General features: G+C 36.3%; 1 protein-coding gene across 7 annotated transcripts; it reads left to right on the plus strand.

The window, feature by feature from the left end:
- The first annotated feature begins 832 nt into the window (after positions 1–832).
- Positions 833–24435, plus strand: map3k15 (mitogen-activated protein kinase kinase kinase 15). Of its 7 annotated transcripts, XM_043226077.1 has the most exons (31): positions 833–1631; positions 3078–3217; positions 4506–4529; positions 5997–6074; positions 6849–7042; positions 7680–7848; positions 7926–8032; positions 8157–8327; positions 9381–9493; positions 9589–9748; positions 9835–9985; positions 10073–10180; positions 10270–10319; positions 10822–10917; positions 10999–11086; positions 11391–11524; positions 11932–12059; positions 12145–12275; positions 12357–12462; positions 13915–14072; positions 14570–14753; positions 16115–16123; positions 16966–17143; positions 18209–18383; positions 18481–18666; positions 19535–19640; positions 19722–19953; positions 20927–21042; positions 21398–21507; positions 21660–21736; positions 22546–24435. In XM_043226077.1, exons 1-31 carry the CDS (start codon positions 1325–1327, stop codon positions 22640–22642), a joined length of 4083 nt encoding a protein of 1360 aa, XP_043082012.1. In that variant the 5' UTR covers positions 833–1324; the 3' UTR covers positions 22643–24435. The 7 variants fall into 7 exon arrangements, with proteins under 7 accessions (XP_043082012.1, XP_043082014.1, XP_043082013.1 ...); XM_043226079.1 differs by lacking the exon at positions 5997–6074; XM_043226078.1 differs by lacking the exon at positions 16115–16123 and having other exon boundaries at positions 834–1631.
- The last annotated feature ends 3412 nt before the right edge of the window (positions 24436–27847 follow it).

The following is a 27847-nucleotide window of genomic DNA, read 5'->3' on the forward strand; positions in this document are numbered from 1 at the left end:
AAATGCTTACATTACAATTTAATGAAAACATATTTTATTATATATCTATTTCACGTTTACAGACAAGATAAGACAATAAGAATGTCCCTACAATTGAAAGCATATCTGAAAAAAAGAAAGGTGATGGGTTGGTGTTTAGAAAATTGCACTTCATATTGTAGCATATGCTAGAAAAAAATAATTATTGTCTTTAAATATAATAAAAAATGCTGAAATAAACATAACATTAGTTGTGTGAATTTTCTATATAGCATTACGACTGTCTCTCAGTTATGACGTCACATCCACCATAACAAACAATTTTGCGAATTTGCGCATATAATGCACTTTTTTTTATAGGTTTGTGTTTGTTTGCCAAGACAACAGTGTCACCGAAGAGTGCGAATTAAAACCTGAATCAGACATGCGACGTGAAGAAAAACTAAGAAATTTAAGGGAAATATTATTATTTATATTTTAGTGAGATAAATTTTTAGTTAGCCTACGCGTAAATAATCCAAAAAGTGTGTAAACATTTTAAAACGCTAGTTATAAATGACAAGAATCGGTATTATAATATATGTTGTTTATATCACAAAAAAAAAAAAAAAAAAAAAGATTTTGTTTCAATTTGCTGGAGGGTGTGAAAAGTTTCCACGAAGCCTCCCTCACGAGGTAGGCTGTTTTGTGTACAAGGCTAGTCCAGTTTAACGTTTATTATCTAGTCTGATCTGAAATGAAAGAGAGAAAAAAAACAGTTGAAAGTTAAGCCCGTTTGGGGAGCTGGAGCCCTGGGTCTGGCGTAGTACTGTTTGTCATGCGCGTATCAACACGGACAAGTTTTATATTTAGACATCTGCTCCGGATGATTTAATAGTGACCGTACGTGCAGTGACCGCCGCTAGCCGTTCCTCGCGCTCTAACGTTTGCACACTTTTGCTTCGCTTGTGAAATATACCCACGCCTGAACGGAAGGACACGCGTTTGAGGAAATGATCGGATCGTGTATTTTGCAGAAAGGGCAGGAGGAATGACTTCCTCAAATAGGATGGTAACGCGCGTCTTTGGAGACACGGGGCGCGCGGTGCGCCAGAAGTTCGCCTGACTTTCTGCGCTGACTTCACAGAGGGTTTTGTATAATTGCATAACCGCTGGCGCAAACGAGATAAAACTGGACCGCATTGTAATATGTAGTGATGCGCGCTGCTTTAATGAATCGCGAGACGCTGGACGTCACAGCCACGCGCCTCTCCGTGCCACAGGTGCGCACTAAACTTTGGTTATTCATTATTGATTAACTGCGGAAAGAAAAGGAGGACCGCGCAGAGGGACAATTACTCGCACTATGGAGATCATGTCCAATCAACCTACAGCAGAGGCTGGTGGCGACCACACCGCCGCGACTTCCATGTCTGCAGGAGCGGAGAGGGCTGATGTGACCAGCCCGAGTCCTGTGACCAAACAGAGGTCCCTGAGGGCGGTTTATGTGCTGAACGATGGACTGAAGGCAGTGGCCGCCAACAGCCCGGAATCCGGGGCGCTCCAGTGTCTCCAGCGCGCATGCGACGCGGAGAGTGCCATATTGACCACAGTGACTTTCGGACGATTAGATTTTGGGGAGACAACGGTGCTCGATACGTTTTACGACGCAGGTGAGTTAACAAGGCTTTGGTGCACGAGAATAATTCCTGCAGCCCCAACAAATTCTGCATGCTGGATGTCTCCCTATAAACTGGCACTCCCAGTACAGGTCTTCTGGTTTTACAGAATGGACTGGTGAGCCGAATCGGGTTTGTTGGGTTAAGGAAGCATCCGAAAAAAGTAGTTTTGAGGGGTTTCCACAAATGAACCAATTCTGAAGGACGGTGCAGGATGTAGAACAATAGAAACTCCATTAACATCCCATTATAGATTCAGAGCTTGAGTCCGTTATTGAATTAATAATTGACAATTTAAATATTTTATGGTTTCCAAAGAGATTTAAGAAATGTTATGCGAGTAATAGTGGCCGAAGAGATTTAAAACGTGATGAATAAACAAAGCAGTGCAAAAGCAACATTGTAAATAAAATAGTTAAATAGTAGCATAGGTCTATGGTTTTTAGATAAATGGTGAGTAAAAAGTAATAGGCGAAAGGTGTTTGGTCGTGTTTGTGTGTGTGTGTTAATCAAACATCATGAACCAAGAAAAAGCAGTAATATAGAGATTGTAATTAGAATATATAGATTATATCACTGCTGTAAAAATGCATTAAGTTAATACATTAAACAGTAGATCAGAAAACAAATGTACATATGCAAGATACAAATTGTCAGGCTTAGGGTGATTTAAGGCTTTTTCAAGTCTCTGTCAGGAATATTATGAGTGCAAATAGGATCTTCTGCCTCCAGCACATTCCTTTCCTGGAATTTATTCGCCAGGTCTCGTATGAAGGTGTGGCTGCACATGTTACTCTCGGTGATCAAAACACTCTTACATCTGAGCTTTGGGAGGGTGAAAAGGGCAACTTTTAAAAAGTTTGAACCCGTGCAATTTCGCGCGTGCGGAGTGTAGCTCGCACGCAACACTTTATCCGGAGAAGGAACTCTAGAGGACCAGAAAAAGTGCGTTTTAGAGCTGAAACGATGGAAGTCTCGTTTTTCAAAGGAGAAGTGAACAAAACCATTTAAATATCATCTCCGTATTGCATTCTACAGATCAGTTTCTTGTTATTGCATTACCACCCTCACCCTTTTCCTAATAAGACCGTGAGTCATGGGTTAGCTCCTGCTTACATCAAGTCTGGTCTTGTATTTTGCGGCTTACACATGTTTGCATAGTTTCCATAGAATAAGCACAGATTGTGTTTGACTGGAAAAGAACAAATATAGCCATATGCAGCAGAACAAATATGCCCCTAGGACTACTTTAAGCAGGAAAAAAAAGGTTATTGAAAGATTTTGTATTATATGATTAAATGGAAAGTCATACACAAAAAAACATACAGAATTGAAAATGAAGAAGAACCGGTACTGAGGTTGATGCTCTCAGTGTGCAGTACTTGGTTTCTGCATTATATGGTTGTCCCACATACTTACTATGTCTCTGATTAATTGCAGACATTGCCGTTGTGGACATGAGCGATGTGTTTAGACAGCCCTCTCTGTTTTATCACCTCGGGGTGCGTGAGAGCTTTGACATGGCCAACAATGTCATCCTCTACCATGACACGGACCCAGACACTGCACAGTCGCTTAAGGTGAGAGCTGTAGTTTAACACACAAACACATGTTTGTCTACCTAGCTATCTGACGCATGACATATCATGGACTTCTTTTGTTTTTAGGGGGAGTTGTGTCAATTGTTGAGTGGTTTTGACTTCCCCAAAAAATAAATAGCTCTTAGTTTTATTTATAAAAGGCAAACCAAGTAATATTGATTTAATCAATACTTTAAGTTTAAGGCAGGAATCCCTGTTTGTCTAATTAGGAGATATAATAATAATAATAATAATAATAATAATAATTATTATTATTATTATTATTATTATTATTTTTTCAACTCTGTTTAGTGCTGGCCACTGATGAAAGTACAATTAGTGCTGTACATTTAAATAAAGATTAATATTAATAATGAAGTACCTTCCCCTTTAAAGACATCCATAAAAGAAGCTTAATCTTATTTAAGATTCATTTATTCATTTAAATAAAATAAATATTTAAAATAAAAATATATATTTTTAATAATAATAAGCCATGCATATATTTAGACAATATTTACTTAAATATACACTTATATCTCCATAATAAATATGCTCAGTAAAAACACACATTATGTAAACAAACCTTTATTTTAGATGCCATTAATCGTTGCCCAGCAATAATAAAAACATTTGCTATTCTTTGTTAAAGATGTCCATAAACTTTGTCTTGTTTGTTTTAAATCAGCATATGGATTACATATTCTTCTCATGACTTTTTCTGTTATGAGTGCTGCCACACAAACGCTAGCCAGGTTTGGTAGGAAGTTAGTATAACTATAACTCAGGCCTATAGGCTGTTACACTCTCATTTGGTATTTCTGTCATCTGAACAAAGAGGCCGCCCACTACCAGGTCCTGACCCGCTATTCTCAGCTTAGGAGGGAGTTTATCTTTTCTGGGCACTGGACAGTAGAACAACACGGCCTGTATTCCAGCTAAGGCATGCAATCAGTCCCAGGACAGCTGCACATGGCCACGTTTCCACAGAGACATTGGAAGGCATGTGTTCTAGCACACTGAGATGATGACAATAATGCATGGGGAGGAGTGTCACGCGATATGTTTGTGTATTTGTAAATGTTCTGTGACGCTGCTGTGTCTGACTGATTCAGTCAGGTCTCATTCACTGCGTCACATGGCTGCCAGTCATGGAATAAAAGTCATAAATGGCATGACTGCAAAACCGTTCCAAGTGGTTTGGGACTGATATAATGCTGTGAAATGAAGTAATATGCATGCGTTTGTTTGCAGTTGAGTAATTCTTTTTTTTTTTCTTCTTGCATAGGACATGGTGGCACAGAAAAACACAGTAAGTATCAAACCATTATTTGCAAGACCGGTAATCTGATGAAGTTTGAGGACAGGCTGGCATCTGTTGTTGGTGTGAAGCTTTGTGCATGAGACTATTTTTGGACCTCTTATGACATATGTTTACATGCCCGTCTGTGCCTTAAAATATATATACAACACTTTACATATTAAGCAGATCAATTCTGGTGGCTCACTGGGTCCCAGTCAGACTATTGCTGATTCTGATGAACTCCTAAGGCTTCTCAAGGTGTCATGGTACCTTGAGTTAGTGGGTGTTAGTTGTTTTAATAAAGGAGAGGGTCTTTAAGTGTTGGTCTTTAAATAAACCTCTTATAGTGAATGGCTGCTGAGAAGAAGCTGACCTTGGCAGCATTTTATAACTGTGTGATTCATTGAAATGGTCCAGAAACATTGATCCGTGTTAACTTCTGTGTCATCGGTTATGTGAACAGAAAGGATATTCTATCAGTTTTTAGGAATTACTCTAGCTTTTTCCCCTAATCCTTTGCATTTTCTCAGCCTTAAAGAATAGTAAAAAAAATCTGACATCTCATATTTCAAACTCGATACATCTATCTTTGTTCTGTGGGTCAGTGTTTTCTATTCGGTTACACTGGGTACTGAATATATTTAGAGCTTCAAAAAGCATGCAAACGAACCATTGAGTGCTATTTTCAAAGTCTTCTGAGGTTATATGATAGCTTTGTGTGAGGAACAGTCTGTATCTGTGATAATATTAACTTTCATGTGAACAGTTGTCAGTTCATGAGTGAATCATTCAGACCAATAAACTGGAATTGTCTCATGACTGTCAAGATTTTCAAGAAATTATTATTAGTTATTATTCAAATATTTACTACCAAAAAGTTTTTGAATGGTTAGATGTTTCTTTTCTGCTCAGCATTTACATGAAATAGAAATCTTTTGTAGCTTTTGAATGGTAAAATGTAGAATATTACAAAAGAATATTAATTTATTTAGTCAACTGTTTTAAATAGATGATGATAATAATAATTTCTTGAAGAGCAAATTTAGTTTTTTTTTTTTTTTTTTCCTTTTTGTCATTTTTTCCATTTCCATTCCTTTTTATTTTTATTTAACTTTAAATTCAGTTTATTCCATTATTAGTTCATTGGTAATTTTTTTTTTTTGCACTTTTGTTTACATTTTTCATCTAATATCATGTCTGCTAAATTAATTTTTGGGGCTTCAGAAGGCTTGTAATATAGAGCATGAGTTATATGAACTTATTTGATACTTCCGCATTGAACTTCCTGATTCCACATGAAGAAAGAAATTCCCACAGAATTTGCAGTGACACGAGGATGAGTAAATGAATGAAAATCCCTTCGTCTTACTCATTCTTCCGTGTCATCTTGCCTCCTTTAGTACTCTATAATCTGTATATTCTATTTCTGTGATTCTCTTTTCCTTTCTTTCTTTTTTTGTCTGTTACCTGGAGTAGGCTGCGAGGCCAGTTAAAATAGGCTTCCCATGGGTGCAGTTGCCTCCAGAGTACAGGGGCTCCGGCCTAAGAAACAGAGTATGTACAGCAGGCATGCTAGTGCATGCTGGGAAAATCTCATATGCATGCACTGGAATGAGAGTGACCACTTTTGTCTGTTACCATCTGACTCACTTCCATTCAGTCTGGAAGACATGTTGAGGAATTGAGAGCTCTGAATCAAAGTCAGTGAGTTATTTATTCCTGATAAACTTCCTTTAAAATATTTAATCATTACCCTTAAGTGAATCAAAAGACTTTAGGTGCATACACAGATTTGTATCATACATACAGCTCATTTTAATTATCTATTTCTTAAGTATATGCATATATGTAAAATAATAATAGAATAGAAAAATTAAAACATACTTCATGCATATAAACCATCAAGCTGTAGCTGAGAGTCTTAAGGATTTGCTCAGTATCTATGATTAGACCATACGCCTAACAATTTAAATAGTCTTGAAGTGTATGATGACTGTTTGAGTTGAAAGAGGCTTTAGGTGACCCCTTACATTTGAGGTGTTGATGTGGCAAAGTGCTAAGATGTGCTTTGGCAACCTCCTCTGTTTCACTCTGGATTTCTGGGACAGTACATGATCACAAAGGTGTTAAGAAGATTTCCTTGCCACTTGGAATTTCTTGGATGCCAGCTGCTGTGTACATGATTACTAACACACAGACAGTCTGTACTTTTACACAGCATTGAAAGACAGTCATGAAATATAAGACATGACTAAAAATAGGTCTATAATGGACAAATTTAGAATCTGTTTATCTTTCTCTTTTTTTTATTTTTTTTTTTTATTTTAGGCATCTAGCGGGAATTACTATTTCATCCCGTACTTGATGACGCCCAACAACGAGTACTTGTGCTGTGAGAACGTGGCCCAGAGAAGAGCATCAGAGTACATGCAACCCAACTGGGACAACCTTCTAGGACCCCTGTGTGTCCCGTTGGTGGACCGCTTCGTCAGCTTGCTCAAAGACATTCATGTGACGTCTTGGTATGACTGCTAGCTTTTTGATAACCTTTGGCAGGATGCCCATTCTCAGACGATCCCTTACAGAGTTGCGTAACGGTGTCACGCCATGTTTAGCTAAACAGAAATCAGGCAAGCGACTTCCAGTTTTTGACTGGAAAACAGTATATGAATGTTTAATATAAACTACTGTTTTCACATAACAACAGTAATGCAGGGTGTGTTGTGTTGAACATTGCGTCGTGGATCTAAACTAAGTGTCAAACGATCCTCGTCGTCTCTGGAGTAAGGAAATGGGACTCAACCCAAATGGGATGTAGCGCTCACATTATATCGTCAAGACAGACACGCACAAGTGCATGCATGATTTATTAGGAACTTCAATAACTACTAACAAGTGTCAGGGTGTCCTTTCACCTGAAGCTCAGATATCAGAATTCTAGAACACATCCTTGTAGATTGTAGTGCCAAGATTTTCACATCCTGTAACAGTACAAACTACTTTCAGAACTTTACTGTTAGTATGACGTCTGACCCACTTTGCAGACTTTGTCAGCGAATTTCAGAGGTCCGTAAGCATCCAATTTGAGGTTGATACTACCTACAAATTTATCCATGTACTCTAAATCCCATTCTGTTACATCTTCTTCCTCCCTGACAGCGCGTCATATAAAGACACCTTACTGAACGACATCCGAAAAGCTCGAGATAAATACCAGGGTGAGGAGCTGGCTAAGGAGCTTTCCCGTATCAAGCTCCGCATCGACAACACTGAGGTTTTGACTCAGGACATCGTTATGAACCTGCTTTTCTCCTACAGAGACATACAGGTACTGTATAAACAAAGCTTGTCTGAAAGTGAAAGATTTTGCTGCTGGCTTTAATAATCTTTGGTGTGTCTTTACAGGATTATGATGCTATGGTTAAATTGGTACAGACCATTGAGATGTTGCCCACCTGTGACTTGGCCAACCAGCCCATGATTCAGTTCCACTATGCTTTTGCGCTCAATAGGTGACCACAAATCTGCATTGTGTGGTATATTCTCCTATTCACATGCTTGGCAAACAGACATTTATCTTTTGCAGCCCTTTGATCTCGGGTACAAATGCATTTCTGTTTGCGCGTGTGAACACAGGCGAAACAGCCCAGGAGACCGAGAGCAAGCGTTGCGTGTGATGTTGCAGGTTCTTCAGTCATGTGAGCATCCCGCACCTGACATGTTCTGCTTGTGCGGTCGCATATATAAAGACATATTCCTCGACTCTGACTGCAAGGACACCAAGAACAGGGACAACGCCATCCAGTGGTGAGTGAGTTAAATAAGCTTCTTGAAGCTTGCAGTATCAGTGTTAATAGGTGATATCTGTTTTTTAATTAAAGGGATAGTTCTATCAATTCTATCATTATTTGCTCACCCTTATTTCATTCCAAACCTTTAAAAGAATGAAAATTACCCCATATTTTACACACTCCCAAAGCCATCCTAGGTATATGACTTTCTTGTTTCAGATGATCACAGTCACAGTTTTTAAAAATGTATCCTGGTTCTTTCAACCCACCAGTCTGCTTCAGTAGATGTGCAGTTTCATGAAGGATATATCTAATTTATGGAGCTTCAAAATAAGGGCCACTATCCACCAGCGTTACCAAGCTTGGAAGAGCCAGAATAAATTTGATAAAAAACTCTTCGTTCATCTGAAAGAAGAAAGTCATATGCAAAAAATATGGGGTAATTTGAATTTTTGGGTGAACCATTTCTTTAAGACCTTTGTTCATAAAATTTTTTTGATGGAGTCTGAGAGCTTTCTTACCCCGCGTAAGCAACTGACATGTTTAAGGCCCAAAAAGATAGTAAGTACATAATTAAAATAGTCCATAGATCATCAAAAATATCAAAGTTTGTGTTCCGAATATAAACAAAGGTCCTATAGGTTTGGAATGCCATGAGGGTGGGTAGTTAATGATAATTAATGTTAATTTTTGAGTTAACAATTTTTTTAAAGAACAAGAAGCTGCTTCAAATGTGTAAAAACACCCAAGTAGTTGAATTATATATAGTAAAAATAAAACAGAATACCCTAGTATCTGCTTTAGATGCACTACAAAAACCCAGAATGCTCTACCAGCCACATTTAATGTGCTGAAATACCCCAGAACACCCTATCAACAACATTTAATGTGCTATTCAGAAACACCCAAGACAAGCAAACAGTTGTAATAAATGCACTAAAATCACACTGTAGTAGATGCATTGTATGTGCTTAAACACACTATCAATCAAACTAAATATGTCATAACACCCAGAATCTAGCATCACGTTAAAAAAAAGTCATTTTGTATTTATGCATGTATGTTGTAGGTATAGAAAAGGCTTTGAGTTGCAGCCCACTCTCTATTCAGGCATTAATCTGGCAGTGCTGCTTATAGTGGCCGGACAGCAGTTTGAGACTTCCATAGAACTCCGGAAGATCGGTGAGGAGCAGCACACTTCCTGTTTCCCATTTCTCTCAGAACTTTGACTTCATTAACGACAGGTCGCCCAAGCTCACCTTCTCGTTCTCTCTCAGGTGTGAGGTTGAACAGTTTGCTTGGCCGTAAAGGCAGTTTGGAGAAGATGAATAACTACTGGGACGTGGGGCAGTTCTTTACTGTTAGCATGCTGGCTAATGACATCCCTAAAGCTGTGCAGGCTGCAGAGAAACTTTTCAAACTCAAACCACCCATATGGTACATGCAGAATAAATCATTTACAGATATACAGTACATGATATCTGTAGGAAATACAGCTAAAGCAGCTCACATTCATCTTTCAGGTACCTGCGATCAGTCGTCCAAAACCTTCAGTTGATTCAGCATTTTAAGAAGCAGAATACAGAGCATTCTCCTCAAAGAGAGAGACTCAACTTCTGGATGGACATTATCGTGGAGGCCACGCAGGGAACCACCAACGGCCTGCGTTTTCCGGTAGTACACCACATGAGTTTCTCATCCAGGACCACATTTACTGACTGAACAGCACATCATGGACTTCTTTCTTCTTCCATTACAAAGGTCTTGATTCTGGAGCCAACAAAAGTGTACCAGCCCGCATATGTGTCCATTAACAGTGAAGCTGAGGAGAAGAATGTTTCTATATGGCATGTGTCACCTGCCGAGACGGTCAGTGGTTTATTTGAAGCTATTTTTGCTGTATAATGTTATTTTGTGTATATAATATAATTTAATATTCCTAACTGACATGGTTGCAGAAGGGAATACATGAGTGGAACTTCACAGCATCATCCATCAAAGGCATTAGGTGAGATTGAGATTCATTCTCTCGGTCTTTTCCGCTATTTTATTTTATTTTTTTTATAGTCCTGAAATATTTAAATTAATCATATTTTAGGTTTAGGCAAAGGGCTTAAAAACATTGCTTATCAACCTACAGTATCATATCAGTACTTTAGGGGTAATTAATGGTTAAAGATTTAGAAGGGATAATTCTGTGTCTGTTTGACAGGAACGTTGCTCAAGAATACACAAACTATGATCAAGTAGGAACTAGTTCTACTTGATTCACTTGGTAGTTACTTGGCAAAAATAAAACTCACAATGCCCAGGTATAAACCATAAGTCAAAATGAGAAATGTTGTCTTTGAATCTAATTGAAAACTAACTACTGAAATAAGTACTGAAATTACTAACACAGTACTGAACGTCTACATTCCGTTTAAATGTGATTTAATTCATGTAAGATATTCTGACAATATCTGATTAATTCATATTAACCACAAATCTTGCGTTCTTCCGCTCTATAGCATCTCAAAATTCGATGAGCGCTGCTGCTTTTTGTATGTCCATGACAACTCGGATGACTTTCAGATCTATTTCTCCACGGAGGACCAGTGTGGAAGGTTAGTTTTCTTTAAGTGAATCAATTAGCTTTCAAACGTTAGAGAACATGGTGGTAACCAGTGATTGTCACTTATTTGAAGGTTCTGCTCCATGGTGAAGGAGTTGATCACAGACGGATCAGGAAATGCCGTCGAGCTGGAGGGGGAGGGAGAAGGAGATACTCTGGAGGTAAGAGCTTCAGAAACGGGACTATCCACCTTTTTCCTGGGTGAGGCATATGGTTCGTTAGACAACTGTTTGTACTAGACACCAGTTTATTCATAATTAAGGTAATGCATTAACATAACATGATAGGATACATCAATTTTTATATCAAGCTGCAATCAAACTGTTTTGTACAGCTAAAAATAGCTATAGTAACTATACCCATAAAATGTAGAAAAGGCGGCAATTTTTGCATCAGGAAAAAGATAAGTTTGTTTTTGTTGGATTTGTGAGGCTTGCTGTACTTATTTCCTGAATGGTTTTGCAGTACGAGTACGACTACAATGAGAATGGCGACAGGGTGGTCCTGGGTAGGGGAACTTATGGAGTGGTCTATGCAGGGAGAGACCTGAGTAACCAGGTGCGCATCGCCATCAAAGAGATCCCAGAGAGAGACAGCAGGTGAGATTCTTATAAGCACCCATCGACCAGCAGACCAGCATGGATATTCATTCAGCATGGATATTCATGCGTTGTATTTTAGATGCAGGTGTTTTTCTGTCAGGCTTCTTAAAAGCGTAGTTCACACAAAGGTGAAGATTCTTTTATTGACTCTCATGTCGTGCCTAAACTGTGTCATGTTTTTCTTCAGTGAAACATAAAATCTGAATATATGAAAAAAAATTCTAAATATGTACTGAATGTGTATATTGATATATACATTGTATATTACAACAGTACAAGTACATATATTATATAAAAAAAACATTTTGTATGTGAATTGTCATCATAATAATTCACATACAACAATATTAGTAATTAATAATTGACAGCACCAAAAAATACTAAAATAATTCTGATGAATACAGATATTCCCAACCACTGCACGAGGAAATAGCCCTCCATAAATACTTGAAACACAGGAACATTGTTCAGTACTTGGGCTCGGTATCAGAGGATGGATATATTAAGATCTTCATGGAACAAGTCCCTGGAGGTACGTGTGTAGTTTCTGGATATCAAATACCTTTTCCTACTTTAAATTGGATTCTCTCTTCATAGTCATCATATGTCCTCTACAGGGAGTCTGTCAGCATTGTTACGTTCAAAGTGGGGTCCTCTAAAAGAAGCCACCATAATCTTCTACACTCGGCAGATATTAGAAGGACTTCGTTATTTGCATGAGAACCAAATCGTTCATCGGGACATCAAGGTAACTATGACAAATCCCGTGGATCTATATTGGGACGCCCTCAAAAATGTGGATGTTCATTGAGCGCTCTTCTTTCTACAGGGAGACAATGTCTTAGTCAACACCTACAGTGGAGTGTTGAAGATCTCTGACTTCGGCACATCCAAAAGGCTGGCTGGAGTCAATCCCTGCACAGAGACGTTCACTGGTATTTCATTGTGTGTTGTTCAATGCAATATGTCCACTCCCCTCCGTGTGACCCTCTCCCCGTTTCACTTGACCCGCGCTGTGTGTCATGCATCATACATCCTGGTGCTCTCGCCAGGTCAGGGTTTTAGGCTTAGTTAAAGTTCAGTCTATCATTAGCCCAACCAAACAGGATCTCTGGGAGTTTCATTCCTCTTCTTTTAGGGTGTACACCTCCTCCATCCCAACACAGTCAAGATGCATTTATAAAGTGTGTAATAATAATCTAAATTAGGGGTTTATAAGAGGTTCAGAGAAAAAAAATACATTGAATACATTGTTTAACCTTTAAAAAAATAAATGAAAAACTAATTAAAACAATTTAAAAAATCTTTGTTTTTGAAAGAAGTCTCCTGCTGATTTTATTTGATCAAAAATAAAAATAAATAATACATAAAAATAAGGTCCTGTTTCAGCCTACTGGCACAAGTTATATTATTACAATTAAAAATAATATTTTCTATTTTAATATATTTTCATTCAATCACTTAAGTAATTGCATTTATTTTTGTGCTAACAAATTGTTCTGATCCCAAACTTTTTATTGCTAGTATGGAGCATACAGCTGCCTTTTATATTTTAGAATATTTAAAACTAGTGCTATCAAACAATTAATCATGATTAATCGCATCCAAAATAATAGTGTGATAAGAGTGAATAGAGTGTTTACTGTGAATATTTATTGTGTATATATAAATATATACACATGCCTGTATATATTTAAATAAAATGTTATGTTTATATGTTAAACATATATATATATATATATATATATATATATATATATATATATATATATATATATATATATATATATATATATAATAAAATGTATATGAATATAAATGTATACATGTGAACATATTTCAAAATATATGCTGTATGTGTGTATCTTTATACATGCTACAGAATAAATTTACACCATACACACACACACACATATATTATTTGAACAAAAACTTTTATTTTGGATGCAATTAACGGTTCATCTTCTAACTGGAAAAACCTTTCGCACTTTTAAAAATTTTCCAAAATGATTGAATTAGCTATACTCTGGTATGGACTGGTTCACCTATCCAGGGCTTGGATAACATTATTTCCTGACACAAAATAGACAGCGTTCCTTCCAGTGCGGTGACGATTATGAGTCCTGGTCACTGGTAACATGAGAATGTCTCCTGTGGGGGAGTAATTAGATTAGCATAGCGTCTGCGACAGGAGTGTGTTTGTGTTTCATTAGCGACTGCTGAAGCATCAGAGCAGGTGCGCTCATCTGTCCTCCCCCTCGCCTTCCACTGTCAGCGTCATCACTTCTGCGCTTCTCTCCCTGATTTATTTTATTTTGTGTAACATCCTGTCACAGCACATTCTTATCTAATGAAGTTCTGCTTTTCTCCTGTAAATCTCTGTCCAGGCACGTTACAGTATATGGCCCCTGAGATCATCGATAAAGGCCCTCGAGGTTACGGGGCACCTGCTGATATCTGGTCTCTGGGTTGCACTATCATAGAGATGGCGACAGGCAAACCTCCTTTCCATGAGCTGGGAGAACCACAGGCTGCTATGTTTAAGGTATAAATATTTTTACTAAAAAATATAAAATAGACAGATTTTGATTTGATTAAAAAATTCTATACTACTAAAACACACAGATTTGTTAATAATAAGTAAATATGCAATTCTTTGTGTGTGTGCTCATGATTAATCACAAGTTATGTACATAATATGTGTGTGTGTGTATATATATATATATATATATATATATATATATATATATATATATATATATATATATATATATATATATATATATATATATATATATATATACTCATGCATGTATAAATGTAAGAAAAATGTTATGTTTATACATTAAATATATTTGTGTATATATAATATAAATTATATGGATCTAAATATATACATGAAAATATTTTCTAAATATATAAAATAGTAATAGTATATAATATATAAAAAGTTATGGATCATCGCAGTATGTTTTTAAAATGCAGATGGAATTTTTTTCATCAAAAACTCTCCTCCATTCATCTCTGTTCTCTTTGTACCAGGTGGGGATGTTTAAGATCCATCCCGAGATCCCAGAGTCTCTTTCGTCAGAGGCCAAATCCTTCATCCTTTCCTGCTTTGAGCCTGACCCGAATAAACGAGCGATGGCCGGGGACCTGCTCAAGGATCCTTTTCTGCGTCAAAACATCAAAGGCAAAAAGAACAAGATTGCTTTCAAACCCTCAGGTAACGTCTAACATGCTTTCTGCAGCTGTGATAATACTGCGACCCGAGCTGACCCGTGGTCACATCCGTGGTGTGTAAGGCATTTTGGGCCTTATGAGAGAGCACATAGAGCATTTTTCACAGGCAAACACGCAGAGCTGCCAAACTCCACCCCCCACAGCCCAGCATGCCTCCATCTCGCTGCTGTCTGGGAAACTCATAACAGGCCCAAACTGCCCTCAGCCGGCTTCTCGCAGTCCAGATTGAACTTACACGAGAGATGGGTAGGAACAACAGGACCTGGGAAAGGGGAGGAGACCAAGGAAAATCAACAATACTCGCACCTTAAAAAATGGTTTCCATCCAGCGGCTCATGTCTGCTCTCCCACTGCCTATGAAAAGCATTCTCAGGGTGTGGTGTTCCACACAAACATGCTATCTGCTTTCTCAGAAAACACAGTTTCTTTTAGACATTGTCAATTGGTGAAACATTAGAAGCCCAATAGAAACTATTACAGAAATTCTAATGGTTTCCATAATTTGTTTCCCAGGAAAACCATTACAAAATTCCTTTTTGTAGTGCGTTTTGATCACTTTTAGAATAGGATTGAACACCCTACCAATAGAATCCATCACATACCAGTAAACATCATTACAGTTTCTATTAAAACCAATGCAATTATAACCAATCCCATTATAACCATTAAATCCATTACATTTTCTGTTGTGTTTTGGACAGGGTTCTATTGCTAGCTAGCCACCTATTGCTATCCAAACTATCATTTAACCTCATAATGAAAAGCTCTTTTCATAGTGTGCAAAATAAAGAGCGCTTTGCAGAGAGTATTACAATAGTTTGATGTTAGCATGTTGCTAAGCTAATGGCTTGACACTAAGCTAAGCTTAAAAATATACAACCCACACAATATTTTAATGCATTTCGTTAAACTTTTTAATGACACTAGCTTATTGTTAACAATACTGTTTGATATTAAATATGTTACATGTTTAAACTACCATTTAAAAGTTTGAGGTTATTAAGTCTCTTACGCACGCCAAAGCTAAAAATACATTAAATTGTGAATTTAATAAATGTAATTTTATTCCAAAAGTGCATTCCAGTTTTAATGATTCTTCAGGAATCATTCTAATATGCCGATTTGCTGATCAAGAAGTGTAATATTGAAAGTTGTGCTGCCAAATATTTTATAGAAAGCTGTGATAAAACATTTTGGAGCAGAGAAAGTGCTTTGTAGGCCTCGTGTCTTCCCAGTTTTGTTCATAAAACGTCACATCTTAGTACAGATATTAATAACTCAATATCTCCTTCTCCCTTAATGCCATCCAATCGGCTGCTTTGGCTTGGATTCTCTGTGTAACAGTATGGCAAGGTTTGTATCCGCCATTTGTGTTCTATGTGTTTTTGAGTATCATAATCATTGGTGTTTAGCTGCTTACTGTTGAATGTGTTCACTTCATGCTCTTTGTGCGCTCTGATTGGTTCTTGGTGTCATCTTTTTTTATTCTCTTCAGTTTTGTTTTGCCTTCTCTGTGGTTTAATATTAGGTCTAATTAATTACTGTAACATTTGGTGACATTTTACAATAAGGTCTCATGGGTTAATGTTAGTTAATGCATTAACGTTGAAGTATTTAATCTAATTTGTAAATGTTAGTTAATAAAACTGCTCAGGCTCAAGCTTTTTTGTAAATAATAAAAATGAGTACTAAATCCTTTTTAAAAAGTCTTTATCATAATTTGTTTCAAATGAATAGTTTAGTTGATAAATACTAACAAGTCAAATTGTATTGTAAAATGTTACCATATTGTGATGGAAATATCTATCATATAAAATTAAATTGGAGTTGTTTATTGTTAGCTGTATGCTAAGATTCTATTGTTTTTATGATTCCACCTAATCAATTGAAATAGTAATATATCAATATTAGCTGATTTAAAATGCGTTTATTGTTGTATTATTCTTTCTGAATGAACAAGTGTTACAAAATGTAACTTAAAATATATAATATTCACTATATGTTGGTTTTAATTCCTTATCATTTAGCCTAATTCTGTTGTTGGCCTGTAGGGGGCATTATTTCTTTCTTTATTTTGTAATTAATAACAGTAAATAAACGATTGGCAGCTCCAATTTGAAAAGAAATAATCTGTTGAGTGAATATGTGTTGAGTAAATACGTGACCATGCATTGTTTGTGTTTTCCTCCCGTTAGACTACATCCGCAGTGTTTCATTGCCAGTACAGCTGCAGACGGAGGCCACGGGGAGCAGCAGCAGTGAACCGGGCTCCGTGTCTCCAGACTGCGACTCCAAACAAGACGTGTTCTTCGAGAAGAAAAAACGCTCTAGCTCAGAGAACCTCATCAAACCACCCAACTCGAACTTCCTCAGGTGAGCTCGGAAGAGGAGCACTAAGGTGAATACAGAGCCAAACAAGGGTCCTCAAACCGGTCCAGACGAGTTTAGGTCAGGCATGTGTATATGTATGCGTTGGATTAATGTCTGGAATGTTAATGACGTGACTGTGTTTACGGAGCTTGAGTATCCGCGGCCGCTTCAGCTCTCAGACCAACAGTAAATCAACTTCCTGGGCATGAAGCGCTGAGGCCTGTCCTGACAGGTAGTGGACTCCTTGGAAACGCTGTTTAATTAACGCGGTGGAATGAGGAGACAGGTGTGCTGGGCCGCGGTTTCTGGGCAGGTGTATGTACGTGTGTGTAATGAGATAATGCCTTTTACAACAGGCACTCTCTGGTTGCTCATAAAATAATCTCATGAACACTTGGCCACTTCTTCACCTCGGTTTCAACGCACACACACCCAAATCACAGAGCTGTCACTCGTTAACCATGTTTCCTCTTTCCTTTAACGAAATCATGGTTTTTAATCGCCACTCCAGGTATATATATATATATATATATATATATATATATATATATATATATATATATATATATATATAACATTTATATTTGAGATTAATTAAATGTTTAACACTGTTAAATTCAGTTAGTTAATTTTCCTAAACCGACAATTAAAGCTGAAGTATGGTGGACCACCCTTAAGTAAAACACACTGTCGATAAACACCTTTTTAATGTTAATAATTAAATTAAATATTATATTTGACTTGAATTCACTAAGAATTTTTTATTGATTAGTACTGGACTAATGATGCTAAATTGCCATAAATATTAAATATTATATTTAAAAATGTATATTACATTTAAAAAGTTATTATATTAACACTCATTTTAAATTGTAATAATATTTAACACTTTATATTGTATTATTGATTAAATGCAGCCTTAGCAAGCTCAAGAGACTTTTTTTCAGGAAGAATCTGTTTCCATACTTTTAAATAATATTGTACTGTACATAAGGTGACCTCTGCATGAAACTATTTAGATGAAATTATATTCTCACTGAATCAGTATGAAATGTGTGTGTGATTCAGTGTTCCAGATGAGAGTCCTACAGCAGAAGACCGCAGCTCTCCAGCTTCCTCGGAGAACAGCGACTCTGGCCTCTTCCTGCTGAAGAAAGACAGTGAAAGACGTGCCATACTCTACAAGGTCCTCAATGAGGACCAGGATAAAGTGACCTCCAACCTCATGGAGAACCACATCCAGGTGTGTATCCTTGCATATTTCACACTGTGTGTGTGTGTGTGTGTGTGTGTATGGTATGTCTGAATCATGAAATGAGGACTGTGTTCTTGTGTTTTAGGGCCAGGAGGAGCTGAAGTTGTCAGTGGACCACATCAAACAGATCATCTGTATTTTACGGGACTTTATACGATGCCCTGAGCGACGAGTCATGGCGACGACAATCTCGAAACTCAAACTGGACCTGGACTTCGACAGCACGTCAATCAACCAGATCCAACTGGTTCTGTTTGGTTTCCAGGACTCTGTGAGTGCAGAATTAATAGTAATATGATACACTATTGATAAGATCCCATTTATGTTGCAGTAGACATTTTTTAAACCTTAAAGACAGATGTTCAACATACAGTACCATTCTAAAGTTCTTGAATATAGCAAGACTGCATTAAACTGATTAAAAGTGGCAGTAAAAACCCACATAATCTATTTCAGGTAAATGGAGACAAATTTTTCAGCATTGATAATACGAAATAGTTCCCGAGTACCGTATCAGCATCTTTGAGTGATTTCTGAAGTATCATGTGACACTAAAGCCTGGAGTAAGGATGCTGAACATTCAGCTTTGCCATCACAGGAATAAATGACAAATATATGCAAATAAAAGTTATTTTAATTTAACATTATTATTACAATGTTTTACTATATTTTGATAAAATGTAGTTTTGGTGAGCATAGGAAACTTCTTTCAGAAAATATTTGATAATCCATGTATGTTACGTCCCTTTTTTATTTAAATGAAAAAAAGTTTTTTAACGAACAGAGCACAGAATAACTTTTATATTATTTATTCTAAGCTCTGCTTTTGTATTATTTTTATTGATCTCATTCAATTTAACTTTTGCTGTGCCGATTTTTTTATTTTACACCTATTTTTTATTTTGCTTGTGTATATTATACTGTGCCTTCAATTTATTGTCAGATACAGGAGAAATATAAAAAGATGCATGAAGATACATACTTTTCTGTATATTGTTCAACATTATGAAGCATATTTTGATTCAAAAATTAGATAAGTCTGTTCTCTTTTTATATTTTTGCCTCAGCGTGTCTACCTCACATAGTTTGGTTTGATAATGGTGGGAGTAACATTCCTTTTTCATCCCTGTTCGTTGCAGGTCAATAAAGTTTTGAGGAACCACCACATTAAACCGCACTGGATGTTTGCCATGGACAACATCATCAGACGGGCCGTACAGGCAGCTGTTACCATTTTAATTCCAGGTGTGTGAGTGTGAGAGAGGGACAGAAATGGAGAAAACGGAACTCGTTGTTCTGATGCTTTTGTGTCTGTCTGTCTTCTAGAGCTGCAGACGCATTTTGGGCCCGCATCAGAAAGTGAGGGTGCGGATAAGGATGCAGATGAAGTAGACGAAGAGGATGATGGTGACTTTGGATCAGTGGCTCGTACGACGCAGGAAGATCAAGTCCTCACGTCTGGAGTCAGCACCCTCAGTTCAGTCATATCCCATGAGGCTCAGAGGCCACAGCACCCACTGGGAGCCCAGCTTGGTCGCCTCAAACAGGAAACCAGCAGGTACACACTGTGATTCTTCAAAAAAAAACACTCATGTCATTCTGTTTCAAGACTGCTAAATATAAGAAATACAATTGTGCCACCCTCTCCACTGATGGGTGACTGTCAGCATGTTCCGGTGTGTGTCGTTAAGTCATTACCTTTCCCCCTTTATAAAGTTCTAGCCTGTTAGTTTCTTCCTTGTCCAGTATTAATGCTGGTTTGTGTGTGGTTCTCGCCTTTGCCTACAGCTCTATGAATTAAATACTATAATTGTGAATTTGCAGCGTCGTATCACACGGCAACTGTGACACATGGATCTATTTTTTTAATTATTTGCTACAAATATACATAATACTACTAGGATTGAATTTTACACATCTTTCTGAATAATACAGTAATTACATAAAGCTGCTGTCCAAAAAATTTTAAATTCCCAAAAAATAATGAGAAAATTCATAACCAGCCACTGTTCAAAACTATTGCCTTCAGCTCGATTCACTTGTAATAATGTTTACCAATTTGAGTGAAATCTACACACAAATCTAATACACATTATACTCAGTCACGCAATACTGATGCTAACACCAATCATTTAACATAATCATCTGCACATTCACCTCAAAACATTAGATTCATCCGCGCTGCAGTACAACCCACGCATTAGATATAATTCCGCAGGAAACTGCAATACCAGGTTTTCAAACATAGATGGCGACAAAGAAACAACATTTATGGACTGCAACTTTAATTTCAAAAAAAAAAATACATAACTGTAGTGTGTATTTTATATATTACAGTATGTCTTTTAAATATTTGCAATAAATTCTATCATATTTCATAAAAAAATTGACTTGGTTTTTCTTTGCATTATCTGCAAAACAGCCTCCAGTTTTATGGGGTTTGATGATGTTTTAATGTGTTCTGTATTTCCTTGTTGGATTTAGCCCGTGAAATGTGAACTTAGATGTCAAAGTTCTGTTTTTTTCTTCAGGCTGCTTGAAGAACTGGTACAGAAGGAGAGGGAATATCAGCAGGTACTGAGACAGACTCTCCAACAGCGGGTGCACGACATTGAGCTTATCAGGATCAGACAACAACCTGCTGCAGGTTAGTTTCAGAACTAAATCACACACCACTATTGATTTAAACTCGCTTATAAGCCACCCGCTGTCTTTATTTACACTGAAATCAGGTGTATGCCTGTGTGCCGAGGAAACAGTCAAAATGCCGACTATCTGATTTTCAGTATCCTTTTCTGACCTCTAGAGTTGTTTACAACCAGTTTATAGTACAAGTTCTGTTAAAAGAAAACTAGAGCGTTGCCGTACTGTCTGCTGCCTACGCAAGCAGCTCTATAAATACAGAATCCAATAAGATTTCAAAAGCGAATGTGACTCTTAAAAATGCAGATCTTGGCGTTTATCCTTTTAATGTCCCTACATTTTTCCTTTGCCCTCAACAGAGACTCCACCAGCCCCCTCTATATTTCACATTGCCACGCATCCAGAGCCTGACAAGAAGCTCACGGACTGGCTGAAGGAGCAGGGTGCCGACTCTGAGACCATAGACAAGGTGAAACACGTCACACCACAAAAACTGCCTATATTGTGTCTTTCCCACAATTAGAAAATGACTCACCGTTTGAAGTTTCCATAAATAAATAAATAAATGCATACATGGAATGTTCATGCCAAGCTCCTGTGGTTTCTGTCTGTGTTTGGCAGTTTGTTGAAGAAGATTTTACGCTCGGTGATGTTCTTTGCGATGTTACTAAAGAAGACCTGCGCTGCCTGAGGCTAAGGTGAGGGCTTAATTTGTAAATGTTGATTGATTTGCGTATTCTGTTTCTTTGCATATATTAGTCCTAATTATTTAGTCACCTACTTAAAATGTATAATAATATTATATGTAATACTTATAAAATTTATATACGCTACAGCTCATAGGTTCGGGGAAAGTAGTCTTCCGCTCAGTAAGACTGTTTATTTGTTTTCTTTAAATTTTTATGCTCTGTGGGTAAACATGCCAGCTACTTTTTACAAGACGACGACTTCATTGCTTCAGTTAATAAGTACTATAAACATTTCTCCCAGTTCTGAGTGCACAGATGATGACTATTTAGAGTCTTAGCCACAGAGGAGACAAGAGAACAATACATTTATTGATTTATTTACTGTATACTGCCACACAGATAATGTGATATCTTTCCTAGCTGTTTACCTTCACAGACACAACCGAATGTTTTTGTTAATTAGTTTAATACTTGCATGCTGTGACCGTATTCTCTCATTCTCTCATAGGCAGAAGTTTAAACTAACATTTAACATTTGGTTTAAAGTGATTTCAGTGTGATAAACATGATAATCAGAATCAAAACAGATTTTTTTTTTAGCAGGTACAAGCAATAATTGCTGAAAAAGAGGGTCGGGAGCAAAATCTTATTTGCATTTAAATTTTCAAAATGATATAATGAATGATCTATTAAAGCATTGCTAAAACTGTATTCTGACAATAACCTTGTTCCCAGAATTGTACACCTGTAGTCACTTAATGTCTCAAAGTTAAAGTCTTTGCAATTCATTCAAACGTTTCATTTATTTCCCACTATAGGGGAGGATCGCTGTGTCGTATCTGGAAAGCCATTCAGAGACACCGTAATAAAGGGCTTAGAAAGGTCAAAAACGACGAGGGAAATTCAGAAGGATGAAAGCAGCAGGAAGTTGCCGTTGACCAACACCTGAGCCAGCATAATACATCCCTGTTATGAAAGACCCTTACTGGCCCAAACTTTGTAATTATGTCACACTTTGCCCCAGTTAGCCTTTCCGCTATGACCTAATGTTCTTGTGCTACTTTCAGTGTATGTTTTCAAGCTCTCCAAGATTTACATCTCATTTCCATTTCATTTCAATAGGACAAACCCACGAGGATGTAAACGGCTCTATCTAGGAAAGACTGCACTTTCCGCTTTTACATTGCCAGGCCAGGAAGGGCCACATGACCCTCTCCAAGTAACTTGGGAATGGGTCTAAGACGAGCAAACGGTGTTACCTACTTAACGTAGGACTTCAGATCATGCCATTTTTAATGCTACAATTATTTTAATTCATAACAAAAATGTGTTATTCGTTCTACGTTTTTTGAGGGACTGTCTGGGCAAAATTACCACAGACCTCTCGGACCAGGGCTAAGGAGCCTCTTTTAGATGCGTTTTGATAAGTTTGAACGTGACTACCCTAGTATGTAGATGAATCAACATGAACTAGTCGTAACGTTTAACTGCAACTTCGAGTAGCATTCGATGCTTGTACTTAAAGTGTTGCTTGACTGTCATTTTGTTTTTATAAAAATGAGCAAGACCAGTCTTGCTTAAAGCAAACCATGTGGTTTTCTTAAACCGCCATCCACGTTCCAGAAACATGTATCCTCTTTCTTAGGAATGAAGTGGCCTATTGTGTCAGTAGCAGTTCTGGTTCAATCAGCCTTTCTTTCGTCTGTTACAGATCTACATCATGAGATGAAGATAAGAGTAGATCAAACGAGCACCAAAAGTGTTTTTCCCAGGTCCACAGATATTATATACGATTTGTTTGTTGATTTCTGTTTAGCATTTTAGCTGCCGTATTTAAATGTCATGTTGATCTACCGTGAGAACGGTAGCACCAATGTTCCATCTAAGCTATTTAAATTATTTCTATGTGTGCACCAAAAGTGATGTGACGATGAAAGATGTCTTTCTCTGACTTTTCACTTAAATGATTTGTAAACTGGATTTTCAGGCTGCGTCTGAGACATGTCAACGTGTTTTTATGAACTGGCAAACTCTTCGGGTGAATAAAGTTCAGACTCGCAAAAGATCTACTGCCACGAAACTATTTAGTTTCTCCATAAAATGTCACATCGCGGCTTTTATTTAAATCAAGTCATCTAGTTTAGTCGTCTAGATATGGAAAATGTTGCAATAGCTGGAAACGTTCTTGAATGGAAAATATATAGGCCTACATTTAAAAATCAAAAAAGACTACAGAAATGTAATGTTATATAAAGGACCTAAACATTGTTAATGTAACATTTCCTTTTCTGTATCATGTATAGAATTTTTTTCTGTAAAGTGTCTCTGTGGTGTTTTTTTTTTTTTTTTTTTTTTTTTTTTTTTTTTTTTTTTTGAGCTTACTGTTTTAGAGTCAATGTAATGCTTTCTGTCAGCGACAATGCGATTTGATTAATATCTAAAGGTCACACCTGCACATTTTGCATATTTTTGCAAATACAACATCGACTGATCTCTGGAAATGCATAATGTTTTAGAAAATGAATCAATCTATATATGAAGAGATGTCTTTTAAATGTTTATGCTGATGAGATGAGATTAAAATTGATTGCTTCAGTTATTAAGTACTATAAACATTTCTCCCAGTTCTGGGTGCACAGAACACTATTTAGGAGTCTTTGCCTCAGAGGAGACAAGAGAACAATAAATTGATTGATTTGTTTACTGTATATTGCGGTTGCCACACAAATAATGTGATTTCTTTCCCAGCTGTTTACCTTCACAGACATAAATGTTTTTACTGAAATGAATACTCTCCACATATAATATATATGTTCAAGTACTGTCCCTTCAAATGTACCGAATGCCAACCTCGAGCCACTGAGGAGTACCAGAACTTACGTAGAAACCTATATATATATATATATATATATATATATATATATATAAAAAGCAGCCAGAAAGAAATGCTAAGTCTAAAGAAGAACGTCAGATGTACTTGGAGGCTTTTGCATCACCAGTCCTTTTATATACATTTTCCTTTCAATGCAATCTCAATTCTTCTTCTTGACGACTGTGCCTAAATCTTAAAGTGACATTTACAGAAACATGGTTAAATGGAATTTTAACGCGTCTCAAAAACAAATGAGACATACAGAGCGGTTCTGTTAGTCTTGTTCGCCACTTGCACGAAACTAATTCTCTCTTTTCAGTGAATCTAATTTAGAAATGAAATCCTCTTGTTTTTGTGCATGATGTCATATTTGTTGCTCAGCTATGCAAATTAAGTGGTCACTGCAGAGAGTTTTGAAGGGATTTATTTGGGAGTTTTACTCGCGCTTAGACAAAGACTATAGAGACTTTAGCTTAAAATAGACGTTTTCGATCTAACACGTTGATTTATGCACAGATAATACCATTCTAGTGTAATTGTGGAATTTAATGCACTGAAAATGTATGATATCTGTAGAAAAACATCTGGGTGCCTATCAGACAGGAATCGTGCGAGTACTTGTTGCTTTCAAATTGACTGCAACGGTGTGACTATGACTAAAATATATTGCGTAATATATATCTAAAAATATAAAATGTATTGCATTAGCCTGCTCACCTCAACAAGGATGCAAGCAAATTGTCGATCAGATTCTTTCCAAAGCTCTGGTTAACTCTAGCCAGACGTCAAAGACGTTAAACGTCATTCATTTAAAGTTGAAGTTAAAGTTTAAGGAGGGAATGACATTTGCGCATGCCATGTGTGATTTTATGAGAAGTTGGTCACCTGAGTTAGCCATGTCGCAAAAATGTGTGGCATTCAAACAGCTGTCATGGAAATATAGTCGGTATTTAAGCTATTTCCTTAAAAGATAAACATTAACTATGCAAGAAGTGTGCTGTGAAATGCTTTCATCACAGTGCTGATAAAAAAATATTTCTTTCAAAGAGGGGAACCTCAAAAGAATTAATTTTGTCTTTGTGAGAAGATCGTTTTTATGATCCGAAGAATATTTTTCTTTATAAATGTATAGGGAAATGGTCTTTGCATGTTAAAGCTTCTTCATAAAAGATGCTGATAAAGAACCTTTATTATGAAGAGCGTGTGCTTTTGACAAATGTTTAATAACAGCCACAAAAAAAAAAAAAAAAAAAAACACCTGTGGGAAATATCTGAATGGAACCGACTGATTATGTAGATCTAATGTTCAATTTAATGGCTGATCTTAACATTAGTACATTTATCATATTTATTTTTTTTTTTTTTTTTTTTTAACTGAACTGTTTACTTGAATCATACAGTTTGTGATTTAATGGCGCTAAATATTTTTTCTTCAAAAATGTATTATGGTAAAATAAATGTAGTTGATGTCAATTTATGCATTCATTGCATTCAGGAAAACGTTTTTGTGAACATATATACACACACACACACACACATATATATATATATATATATATATATATATATATATATATATATATGTGTGTGTGTGTGTGTGTGTGTGTGTAAATACACACATGCATGTATATATTTAAGAAAACCATAAGAAATATTTATAAATAATATAAATTCAATTAATATACACATTTGCATGTAAATATTTAAAATATATGCATGCCTGTATTTTAATATATGAACTTATTTAAGAAGTAATTAGCACCTTAAAGTTTAACAAAACTATACTCTAAATGACCTTACACAGATGATGCACAAATAAATACTTCTAATGTCATTTCATCTTGTTCAAATTGCAATTCTACATTCTATTTGTACATCAGCATAACTGATCTTGTCATGTCTACGTAATGACTATATTGTACATGTAAAACATTATTGAAATGTTTTCCTGTGTGCTATTTATAGTGCTGAAGCTTCCTAAATTTAGCAATTCGCTATTTTTAGACTTCTGCATAAGCAAAATACAAATAATATCTGCAGGTTGTACTATTTTAAGCTTAAGAAAATGCAAAATTATGCGCATTTTGATCAAAAAAACAAAACAAAAAAACAACAACATCTAAAAGGTCACATGCAAAATTAGCCAGTGCTATTTTTAACCATGGGATATTTTTTTTTTATGTGGAAATCTCATCCAACTGGAGAATAATCATGTCCATATGTGAAGTAAATTTTTTCTCCTCTTCTTTTACAGGTCCATTCATGCATCAAACACTGTATATAACTTTATTCACTCACATGTAGTTAATGTGACTTTCTTCACTTATGATTTTTTTTTTTCGTATTTAAATAATTCTAGAAGTTAGCATTAACAAAATTAATCTCTTGCACAAAGCTGAACCGCAAACCACAAAAAGCTTTTCATCAAGGCAAATATCTCAGTGTACGTCTACAGGAACTTTAGGCATATTTTGAGCCGATTATTGTGAAAACGATTAAAAGTAAAATCATAGCTTGAAATTTCTTTCAAACTATTTTTGTAGTTTGTTAGTTAAATTTAAATTTAATTTGTAGTTTTGTTAAATAATAATAATAATAAAGAAAGGTATACCAATAGGAGTGTTTGTTCTTTAAAGGGACGGTTGACCAATAAATATAAGTAAAAATATATTCTTTTGTGTTCCACACAAGACCAACTCCTTTAATGACCTTGACCAGATATGTATGAAGTATAATATTCTGTTGACAAAATTGATTGACCTTCAGACTGTTGCACAATATGATGATTTCCTCAATGATCATGTAATCTACATAATATGTGGTACCATACTACCTAAGTTTGCATAGACAATAAAACATTATTGATGTACAGCATCTAAAACCTAAATGAATATGACCTTTACAGACGTATAGACGTTTACAAATCCTTTTTTAATGAATAAATATTCATTTCATCAGCCGGTTCATATAATGCAGTTATAATCAAAAGGCACGCATTAAAATATTCCTCAAAAAAGGACAACATTTTAACAAAATGTTGAAAAGTTTTAAATTCAAATGAAATTAAAATAGTAAATTAGGGGTTTTATATGAGCATTATGAATCACGTGAATAATGTTCTCTGCTTTAACACCAGACATTAATGGTGCGTTTATGGAACAAGGAAGTACATTACTGTTCCAACATTCTCACACACCTGCTCCGAGCGAAGATATCAAGTTCACATCTGAAAAATTTCAATGGGGAGG

The sequence above is a fragment of the Puntigrus tetrazona genome, chromosome 24 (genome assembly GCF_018831695.1).
Source record: "Puntigrus tetrazona isolate hp1 chromosome 24, ASM1883169v1, whole genome shotgun sequence".
Taxonomy (NCBI): domain Eukaryota; kingdom Metazoa; phylum Chordata; class Actinopteri; order Cypriniformes; family Cyprinidae; genus Puntigrus; species Puntigrus tetrazona.

Excerpts from the sequence above, each read along its gene's own strand:
- map3k15 (XM_043226077.1), top strand. The coding sequence starts at position 1,325 with ATGGAGATCATGTCCAATCAACCTACAGCAGAGGCTGGTGGCGACCAC. Across the intron at positions 12,463-13,914 it reads CTGCACAGAGACGTTCACTG|GCACGTTACAGTATATGGCC; the intron begins GTATTTCATTGT and ends ATCTCTGTCCAG. Across the intron at positions 19,641-19,721 it reads TGTTACCATTTTAATTCCAG|AGCTGCAGACGCATTTTGGG; the intron begins GTGTGTGAGTGT and ends TCTGTCTTCTAG.